The sequence below is a fragment of the Malus domestica genome, chromosome 15, assembly GCF_042453785.1.
Source record: "Malus domestica chromosome 15, GDT2T_hap1".
NCBI lineage: Eukaryota > Viridiplantae > Streptophyta > Magnoliopsida > Rosales > Rosaceae > Malus > Malus domestica.
Window position 1 is genome coordinate 21357018 of NC_091675.1, and position 11103 is coordinate 21368120.

Here is an 11103-nt window from a genome sequence, read left to right on the forward strand (position 1 = left end):
ATCCTTAGTTTTGTAATTCTTTTGTTCGTTTTTCATTGTATACTCTAATTCCCAACTATAGGACCTTTTGATATTTTCTTGATCAGTAGAGTTTAGCTTTAAATTGACTCCATCAATGGAATCATACATCTTCATGGTGAAGAGCTACAATGATTTTTATTTATGAATGTCCATTGCATTCTTTATGTAATTCTAATATATATAAATTTCTTTGGCTTGATTAACCAAAGAAGAAGTAACGTTACACGAAGGTTAAAGAGTCGGTATAAACTAACACAAAAAATTATTAAAGCAGGTTGATGAGATGATGCACAATAGAACATCAACCCTAATGCTTATGCTACAAATCAAAATTGCTCACACAGTTGGGTATCTATTTTCCGGCCACTAATCACATATCTTGAATTGCTACTCGACACTAATTATATTTCTTTACATAAAAAAATATACTAACAATATTTAAAGGCCAATCAAACTAATTAAGAAAAGTAGAAGACGATGGGAAAAGATGCTCTGCCGAGTACTGACAAACCTTGGCAAGGATGCACTCTATGTAAGGTGTAAACCAAAAATCAAATAAAAAAAAGGTAAATCTTAGTTTACTACCCTCAAGTTTCGTTGTTTTCAATATTTAGTATATGAAGTTTTTTTCATCCCAGAGTCATACCTAAGGTGTTAATTTTGGGACAATCTAATACATCTATTAAGTTTGCCATTAGAACTTTTGTTAACTGATGACGTGGCGTCCACTTAGACAATTACTGGACACCACGTGTCAATATGGGCCCACTTCAATATTAAAAAATTAAAAACATATAAAAACACAAAAAAAAAAAAAAACAAAAACAAAAACCCACCCATCTTCTACCTCCCCCCAACCCCGTCCCTTCCTTCTTTCCTCTGCAACCCCACCCTTTCTTCTCCCCTCTCCAACCCCCACCTACCTTACCTCCCTTCTCTCCTTTACAATCCGCACCCAGGGCTGTCTCTGAGATTTCAGGGGCCCTGTACGAAATTCATAAAAGGGGCCTCTTATAAGACATCTTAAAAAAATTGAACAATGTATTGATGCTAAAAAGCAATATGGAAATAAGCAAAACTTAAAACAAGTCTAGAACTGAAGCTTCACTTAAAGATGGCTCTTCGTGCATTCTTTGCTGCAAAATCATCAATTAAATCTTCATAATCAATTTTGTCTAGCAATTCACTTTCAATCGATATCAAAGCAAGTCCATTTAACCTTTCCTGCAACATGGTTGACCGCAAGTATGATTTTAATAACTTTAACTTAGAGAAACTCCTTTCTACAGATGCAACGGTAACAGGTACAGTCAACAAAATTCTATATGCAATGCTTGCAGTCGGGAAACAACACATCGTCTTCAAGTAGTTCAATACGTCAATGGATGTCTTTATTTTTTTGGCAAACGCTCTCGTAAAAGCTTCAACTCTACTAATAATGCATCCCCATCAACATCAAAAAGCTCATCTTTCCTGAGAAAGTTTTGAAGCCGATCACAACAATCTTTCAATTTATCATTGTCTATCGAATTCAACCGTTCTGAAGTGAACAAAAACCCAAATATATCATCATACGCTTGATATTCTTCAAACCTTCTCTTCAGTGAACCAATAGCTTGATCTATTACATACAAGAAGTAATGAACCCTAAAAGATTCCTCCGCTGTACAGTTGGTTAGGATGATTCACCTTCATTCCCATCAAAATGTATTTTTCTACGAACTTGACGCTTTTCTGGAAACATGGAATCAATTTCCATTTCAAGAGCAAGTTTTTTAGCATTAGTCATAGCCTCTGCAAACCCAGTTTCTCTGTACTTTTCAAAATAAGCGATCAATCCTTGTACTTGTTCTATAGCAACATCAATAAGCATGTCTTTAGATTGCAAATCTTTGCTAACCTCATTAACAGCAGCCAATATTTTATACCAAATAGTCATGCCCAATAAAAACTCAAAATTCCCAATGTCATATGTTGCCAAAGATTTAGCTGCACTTCTTGTTACTAAGTCATTATCACTTTCTGCTAATTGGAGTAAAGCTTTTTTTTATTTGTAGAGGTTGGGATTGAATTGCTTTAACACTCGCAACACGGCTTTCCCATCGTGTGGCTGACAATGATTTGAGAGTCAATCCTTTTATATTTTCTTTCAAAATCAACCATCATTTTGTAGAATTTGCAAACAAACTGTAAATACGTTGTACTATTCCAAAGAAGTCTTTCGCTTTACCAAAAGAGTTTGCCATATCACAAAGCGTTAAGTTACGACTATGGCAACCACACGGAGTGTACATTGCCCTATGATTTATATCTAAAAGCCTCTTTTGTACACCTTGGTATCTCCCTCTCATATTCTTCTACTTTTACTGGAGTACTGTTCATATCCACACATCTTATGATCAAGGTCATCTGTTCTTGGTGGCTAAAATCAAGAGTACAATCAAGTATCACAGTAAAATATTTAGCTTCTTTGACTTTTTGAATGATTGCAGCTTTGATTTCACAAGATATCAACAATATCAACTCATTCTGGATGGTATGACTAAGATAATGATAACAAATCTCATTATTTTGGAAGCGTTGAAGATGATTCTTTATCAATGGATCAGATTCAGCCATCATTTGAACTAGGCCCATAAAATTTCCATTCCTTGATAAAGAGTATCATCATTTCCACGAAAAGCTAGTGTGTGTTTAGCTTAATATTTCACAATGGAAATCAACCTTCGTAGTAACTCCCTCCAATGCTCTTTTTCTTTCTTGATCTGGTCTTGCACAACTTTGTCAATTGTTTCGTTTTTCTGCAATCTAAGACGTAAATCAATCCTAGTGGTCATGTTCGAGATGCGATCAAAACTATTTTCATGCTCTTTAAGCCTCACATTGAGATGTGTCCAATCTTTGTAGCCCTCATTTGCTAATTGACCTTCGAGAGGCCCTTTCTTGAACAATTTACAACAAAAGCAGAACATTTTATCAACCTCCTTTGAATAGACTAGCCAATCTCTATCATGTTTCTCTCCATTGGATAAGTATCGAGTGTAAAATGCTGCATTAAAACGCCTATTAAACTAATCTTTAGGACTTTTCTCAATTGATAAATCTCTTGCAGGACTTTTTTCTGCCAACAAATCAATCCATTTAGGATCACGACTATCCCAAATTTGAGGATCATAAATGTTTGAGGGAATGGACTTACTCGGTTGATCAGTGACAATAGGAACATCCTCATGATTATCATTCTCATCAAGGTCATCATCAATTTCATCATTGCCCAAATCATCAACTAATTTCTCATTGTCATCCTGTTGTTCCGTAATTAAATCATCCACTGAACTTTGTGGTTCTTTTTCTTTCAAAAAGAACCTATCAATAGCTCATTTTTGAGACTGAATCAATTGTTCAACTTTTCTTTTTCTTTGACGCTTCAAGTAGCCAGATGAATATTTTCTAGTAGGTGCCATCTTTTATATCTCAAACAAGATCACAAAAAAATTATAATAAGTATGAACAGTGAAACCTGATAATCCGTAATACGTGTGCATTTAATGATTTTTTGTGACTGCTCTTCTCTTGATTTTGCCCTGAAAAGTAATAAAATAAAAATAAAAATCATTATAGATGAGAAATACCCAAATCTTCAAATTTCGAGTCAATATACTTAAATTAGTAAATATCTTACTTTGATCTAAGTCTACATCACTCTGATAATTTGAAAGTTTCTCTTTAATTTTATAAATTTATAAATTAGGGTTTAATAATTTGTGGGAAATATAACAGTGGAACGAAGAGAGAAGGCAATTACACTGGGAGTCCGGGACACTGGCAGGCACAACATCTGAGATTTTGACTTCAGTCCTCTGGTACTCTGGTGTGAAAAGAAGAAAAGTGGAACGCAGTTACGCAGCGTTGGGATTTTGGCGTGAGAGAGTGTATGTGAATTTTGCCTCGGTCAATAGGTTTTCCACTTTAATTGATTAACTTTGCCGGTTTGCCTTTTATTAATTATTATTTTATATATTTTCGTATAGGTTGTAGCCGTAGGTAGTAGTCTAAGTTTGATGGGTCATGGGTGATGGCTTTTAGCTTTAGGTAGTAGTCTGACATGGCTTTTAGGTAGTAGTCTTGGCCCATTGTATTTTTATATGTATATATTTTGATTTGATTAGTATTTATATATATTATTTTTATATAATATTATTATATTCAATAAAAAACATTTTTGGGGGCCCCAAAATTTTGGGGCCCTGTGCCATAGAACTGGTCGCACTCCCACTTCATCAATGGAATCGTACATATTTCTTGTGAAGAACTGCAATGATTTTTTTATGAATGTCCATTTGCATACACTGTGTAATTCCAATATATATAATTTCCTTGGCTAGTTAACCAAAGGAGTAATGCTACACGAAGGTTAAAGAGTCAGTAAAAACTAACACAAACAGTTATTAATGCATTTGTATGGTTAAAAGACATCAACCATAGTAGGTTAATAAGAGCAATTCCACCCCTAAGGACTTTGCGCCAGCACTCAGCGCATTTATCCACTCAAGTGAACAGTAATATACTGGAGTGAACAGTAATAGGCCAAGGCACCCAGCGCATTTATTTGGTGTGTTTTTTTTTTTTAAGTTTATTTTGGATAAGATTTTTAACCAATTTCAGATAAAATTTCAAATAAACTTAAAATAAAATTACATACTCATCAAATAAACTATAAAAAAAAACACACTAAAATGAAATTACATAAACTCATCAAATACACTTTATTCTTCAACCACAAGCTTTTTGGTATTTTTTTTTCACACAAAAAGTATATGAAAGCTTTGGTAGAAAGTGTAGAAAATATTGAAATGTGGTGTAAGGTGGAAGATGAGAGTTAGGTATTTATAGAATAAATAAATAAATTTTTTAAAATTTTCTGTATTTTTTAATATTTTTTCTGTATTTTTTAATAAATTTTAATTTAGTTAATTAATGTAGACCGTTGATCTGTGATCGGACGGTTTATTTTAAAAGTAAAATTTAAATTTTTTTTACCGTTGGAAATCCAACGGTCTAGAAAAACTAGCCGTTGGAAATCCAACGGCTATCATAACGCCACGTCGCTGAGCCCAAGTGGGCTGACACATTTTCAGGAAAGCCTGAAACCCACTCGCGCCTTGCGCGCTTGTGTTGCACGCGCCTGAGAAACAGGCCAGCTTCTTGGTCAGTCCAAAACGTGCTGGGCTGTTGCCTGGCATGGGCTGGGTGCTAGGCAACTCCACGGGCTGGAGCAAATGGACTGAGGGCCAGCTTGTTTTTTGGACTGAGGGCTGGGACATTTTTATCCCGGTGGAATTGCTCTAAGAAGACGCACAATAGAACATCAACCCTAATGCTTATGCTAAGTGTGTCCAGATCAAAATTACTCACACAGTTTGCGGGTATCTTTTTTCCGGCCACTAATCACCTATCTTGAACTGCTTCTCAATACTAATTATATTTCTATACATAAAAAAAGACACTAATAATATTTAAAGGCCAAGCAAACTAATTAAGAAAAGAGAAGACAGCGGGAAAAGTGTGGGTTTGATGCTCTGCCGAGTGCTGACAAACCTTGGCAAGGATGCAATCTATGCAAAATGTAAATTACCATAAAAAAAAAAAAAAAAAACCACACAATTTTGAGCATTTGGATAGCTCCCCTTAATATTTTAGAACATTATTAGCTATCAACAAGATGCCTGAACATTCTTTTTTAATTCCGTGTATAAAAAGTATGCATGATGATCTCAATACTTAAATTAGTTGAATCCTGTTGATCCTAAAAACTATCAAGCCTATGTGGCGCGCAGGTCGAGTAACTAATGAACTAACAACGTCCTTCAGTTATGTGTGGGGTGTGTCAACTCGTTGGCCGAGCTCGGTTGGGGAGTAAAATATGTTGATGCGGCATTGGACGCGCTGCTGACTTCTTGATCTCGCGACTGTGGCTAAGGAAGGAACACGTCTCGGCCTTCGGGTTCTAGAGCCTGAAGACAAAGTTGCTAGTTTTGAGAAGTTCAAATATTAAATTCGGCTTTCAATGTGCCGAATGTAGTAACCTATAACACCTCATTTCATCGAGAAGACTGATGAAATGACCTCTACCAACAAGGACTCGAAAACCCTTGTCAATTGAAACTTGGATAAATAACCAGTCGGTCTCAAAGCAGTGCTGTTTATCCAAACTAAAGGTGCTCCTTGATCGGCTGATTCTATAGTTCTAGTGTTGTTTATCCAAACTGAAGATGTTGCCGGTTGCCTTCATAGTGTTGTTTATCCAAACTAAAGATGTGTTGGCGGAAAAAGAAAATAAAAATCTCAAGGTGTTTGAGAGATTTGTGCAGAGCAATTTGTGTGTTGAATTGGAGACTTTGAATGATGCACTCCTTCTTCTATTTATAGTAGCAAATTCCTTCACAACCGAGCTATAATCTTACTTGGATTAGAACTCCTCATCCTAATCTGACTCAGTCTCGGCCACTCCTAATCCTACTAGGACTTTGAACCAAGCTCTTTATCAAACCAGATTCATCCCTAACTCTTAGCCTTAAAACTCCTCGTTGTGCTAGGTTTCAGTTATTTCATCTTTGTCTACACTAAACTTCCTCGGAATACAATTTGGCCGATCCATACCGGATTGTCCATAACAAGATAAGACCAATGTTATTGGGCCGAGAACATTTCTAAACTCGGCCCAAAGTAACATTTTGGACCCAAACAAATCCTTAAACGATTAATAACAGACAGAGCAATGTTTTCTCTTTTCTATACTCAAATATTTTAATATTAATTTTTATAATTTTAGATTATTATATTTGAGGGCAAAAAATCTCAATCAATAATGGGTCACTGATCAATTAATAAAATGACCTAATATTGTTTTATTAATTTAATGTATATGGTAACTTTTGCTATAAACTTTTGGCCATTTGGTGTGACTTCTTTACATTTCTTAGTGTATATTAAAACTACATGATGAATTGAAATATCTAGCTTAATGCACTCGTCTTTTAAATAGCAATATGAATCTAATCAAATATATAAACTTACACCTTTCTCCCCATAGATGATCCTAACAATAAAACAAAAAACTCCTTTCTAGGATGAGTGTTGAGTGATGATTGTTTTGTGAAAATCCCTGCAAAAAAGTTCTTATTCATTGGTATATAATAGCCCAATTTGCTTTATAATATATAAAGAACTGAAATATTTAACTTAATTCTCGTCTTTTACATACCAGTATGAACCTAATCAAAATGCTTTAACTTAAACTTGTATATTTGCTTGTCTTCTACATACCTGGTTGAACCTAACCAAATATGTTTGAGCTTAATACTTGTCCTTTTAGTACTAATATGCCTAATTAAGCCTTTTTCCCATAATGCTCCAAGTTACCATTAAAACAAAAAAAAACTTCTAAGTTCTAACAATTTGACTTATTTGAAAGCAATTATCTGTGAGAGGGAAAGTTGCAACCAGTTAGATTCAAAATCTAGGAACTTTTGCTAGTTTCTTCATTAATTAGTAGAGAGTAATTACTCCGGCTAATATGGTTTGTAAGGTGCCCTTAAGAGTTCCTCAAACACAAGTATAAAATTTTTAGTGACCCTTTGTTTGTCAGGGGAAGAGCATGTCGAATGGCTTTCTTGAATGAACTCCTAAGTACTCAAAATGTTAGAAATGTTGGATATTATCATAAAATGAGTGCATATATGCATTACACCGAAGAAGGAATAAATACTAAAATTAGCAGTGTGATTATGAGAAAATCTAGTAGAGACCATAAATCATTTTTCCAATTCTTATGTTATTTTATAGTGAACATTCAATTTAAAAACAATTGGACACCAGTTTGAAATATTAGAGGAGAAAGAGAGGGCTTAATGGGAGAGAGAGGCTAGGAATTCTTTAAACTATTAGGCAAAACATCTATTCTCATACTCATACGATCAACCAGTAGGTCCTATACTTTCGTGCGTGACATCACTTGACCTAACACATAACATATATTGTTTGAGAGGATGCAATCATGCAATGAGCCATTGGTCTAAAAGAGCACAGCTCCGGTTGCTTAGATGAACTCTTTCATAAGTATATGGTCCTGGCCTCTATATAAATGATTATTTTTTATTCGTTTCATATTGTATTTGGCAATTAACATTTAAAAAGTATTCTACTTTGCAAAAGTGCAGGTTAATTATTTCAACCATACCTCCAAGTTTTAATTTAATTAATACACTAACATTTGGTCTTCCGTGGTTATTGTTTCCTTGTTTACATTTTAACTTATTTGTCTTTATAGATGAGAATCTTTTATTTTGCGATGTCATTGGAATTTCATTCTAAATTTGTCTTCACATATACTATTGGTATATAATTATGTACATGACAGATGCCAGTACCAGAACTTTCTTCAAGAAAATTATAAAAAGAACTTAAAGGGTTAGCTTAATACTAAACCAAATTTGCATCAGCTACTTACCTTTTTACTCGTCTTTTACGTACTAATCTGATTCTAACCAAATAGTATATTAGCCTAATTAATCCTTTCTCCCCAAAGATGCTCCATATGAACATTAAAACAAACAACTTTAACATTTTGACTCATTTGAAAACAATTCTCTACAATATGCACCATTGCATCCGGCTTATAGATGAATTGACAATACTCTAGGTGTTGCAAAAGAATAAGTTTAGGATTTAGACCCAGTCCGTTAGAATTAGGTTTTCGTTTAGAAATTAGAATTTAGTTCATAATAAAATGTTTGTTATTCACTCATGAATAAGTCAGTCACAATGTAGCCCATTCGATTAATGTAGCCGTCTCCACGAATTTATAATATTTCTCCATATTCAATAATATTCTTAGTTTTGTAATCCGTTTGTTCGTCTGTTCATTATGCGTACACTGATTCTCAATTTGGTATCAAAGCAGGTTCAATCCTTCAAGATTTAATTTGCTATGGATTTGTATCAGTTAATCAGTGTGTAATTTATTCATGTCTTCTGCTTGTCGTTTTCCGGATTTGAGTTTACCCTGCATTCGTCATGTATCAGATTGTCTATCGTCCTATTTTGCATTGTTTGGTTTGTTCTCGTATGAATCCGTAGAATTGTAGTTTTTTATTTTGGTAAGGAGTTATCATTGTTACTTTTAAATTAGAAAATCTAGAGATCAAACCTGCTCAACATCTGCCTAACCACCATCTGCAACAGAGTCGAGCCCATCTGCACCCTCACCCAAGTCCACATATGTGACCGTCCGCATCGTACCATTTGCATCTCACCATGCTACCTGCTCACAATCTGACCAACCACACCGCCGCGTCTGACATATCGGCATCAAACCCACAGCTGCACCCACCATCTTTTGCCACACCTTTGTTGATTTGCACCAACCAGATCTATTACGCTGTCGCGCTTGTTTTGCACAATAGAAGAGATGGAGTGGGCTCCGTGCTTGCCACGTCAACAGTTAACACACAAATTAACAGATTTTTAAACGGAAGTCTGATATTAAAATGAATTCGAAGTTAATGTATGATATTGCAAGATTTGAAAGATAATATATGAGTTTTTTATGTAACTTAAAGTTGATGTGGTAAAATGTAGTTTACCCTAAAGATAAGATTTGATGACCGTGAGAAGTTGGAGTGAAAAAAAAGTTGTTGGCCCCATTTGAGCTTGTTGGATCACTTGTTGGTTTAAAGGCCCACGCAAAAGTTTCACTTGTTGGCTGTGTATGGAAGTTGTTGTTGCCTACCTGTCAATCACTTGATTGGTTGGGCTGGTAGCCACTCTAGTGATTATCGTCGAAGATTTTGGAATTGTCTGTTTGTCTGTTGCTGCAGTTGGGATATAGGAACCTCATCTGTTTAGTGACACGGTCCATACTCCCAACATCTGTTTGGTTGAAATTTGAATATGCTTGTTTGAATCTATCTGCCATTAGTCATCTAAAAATCTACATGCTACAACGGATCATGTATGTCTGTCTGCCAGTGCGAGTAGCGATGCCTGCCTGCTTGTGCGTGTAACGATGCCTGACTGTCTTTCTGCTTCGCAAAGCCTACCTGCCTGTTTGTTTGTCTGCATAGCGGAGCCATCTTGCATGTCTGCTTGTGTGTGTAGCAGAGCTTGCTTGTCTGTCCAACGAATAGAGCCTACATCCACATCTGCTTGTTGGAAACTCATGTTGTATACCACCATAAGTTTGACGGGAAGTGTTGAAAAATAATAAGTTTTAGATTTAGGCTCAACCCGTTGGTATTAGGTTTTCGTTTAGATATTAAAGTTTAGTTTATTATAAATAAGATGCTTGTCATTCGCTTGTCAATAAGTCAATCACTATGTAATTCATTGGAGTTATGTAGCTGTCTTGGTGAATTTGTAATGTTTCTTCGTTTTCAAAAGTATCCTTAGTTTTGCAAATTCTTTTGTTTGCTTGTTCATTATGCACTCTAATTCTCAACTATAGAATCTTTTGATATTTTCTTGTTCAGTAGAATTTAGTTTTAAAAAGCTATAGATGTTGACTCCATCAATGGAATCGTACATCTTCCTTGTGAAGAACTACAATGATTATTTTATGAATGTCCATTTGCATTCCCTGTGTAATTTCAATATATATAAAATTTCTTGGCTGGTTAACCAAAGAAGTAGTGATGCTCCACGAAAGTTAAAAAGTCAGTAAAAACTAACACAAAAAATTATTAAAGCATTTTATATGGTTAAAAGACATCAACAATAGTAGGTTGATAAGAAGACGCGCAATAGAACATCAACCATAGTGGTCCAAATCAAAATTATTCAACACAGTTGCCGGTGGGTTTCTTTTCTCCGCCACTATTCAAATATATTGAACTGCTACTCGACACTAATTATATTTCTATACATAAAAAGACACTAATAATATTTAAAGGCCAAGCAAACTAATTAAGAAAAGTAGAAGACGACGGGAAAAGTGTGGGTTTGATGCTCTGCCGAGTGCCGACAAACCTTGATAAGGATGCAATCTATGCAAAATGTAAACCAAAAATCAAATTAAAAATTAAA

General features: G+C 34.9%; 1 protein-coding gene across 1 annotated transcript; it reads right to left on the reverse strand.

The window, feature by feature from the left end:
• Positions 1 to 1125: 1125 nt before the first annotated feature.
• Positions 1126 to 1960, reverse strand: LOC139191765 (uncharacterized). The gene is made up of 3 exons (XM_070812778.1): positions 1711 to 1960; positions 1430 to 1561; positions 1126 to 1304 (listed from the first exon to the last, which is right to left on the reverse strand). Exons 1-3 carry the CDS (start codon positions 1958 to 1960, stop codon positions 1126 to 1128), a joined length of 561 nt encoding a protein of 186 aa, XP_070668879.1.
• Between the last annotated feature and the right edge of the window lie 9143 nt (positions 1961 to 11103).

Coding starts and splice junctions, on each gene's coding strand:
- LOC139191765 (XM_070812778.1), bottom strand. CDS start 1,960: ATGACTATTTGGTATAAAATATTGGCTGCTGTTAATGAGGTTAGCAAA. Junction 1,562..1,710: donor ACATTTTGATGGGAATGAAG/GTGAATCATCCT, acceptor TGTTCACTTCAG/AACGGTTGAATTCGATAGAC. Junction 1,305..1,429: donor GTTGAAGCTTTTACGAGAGC/GTTTGCCAAAAA, acceptor TTGCATCTGTAG/AAAGGAGTTTCTCTAAGTTA.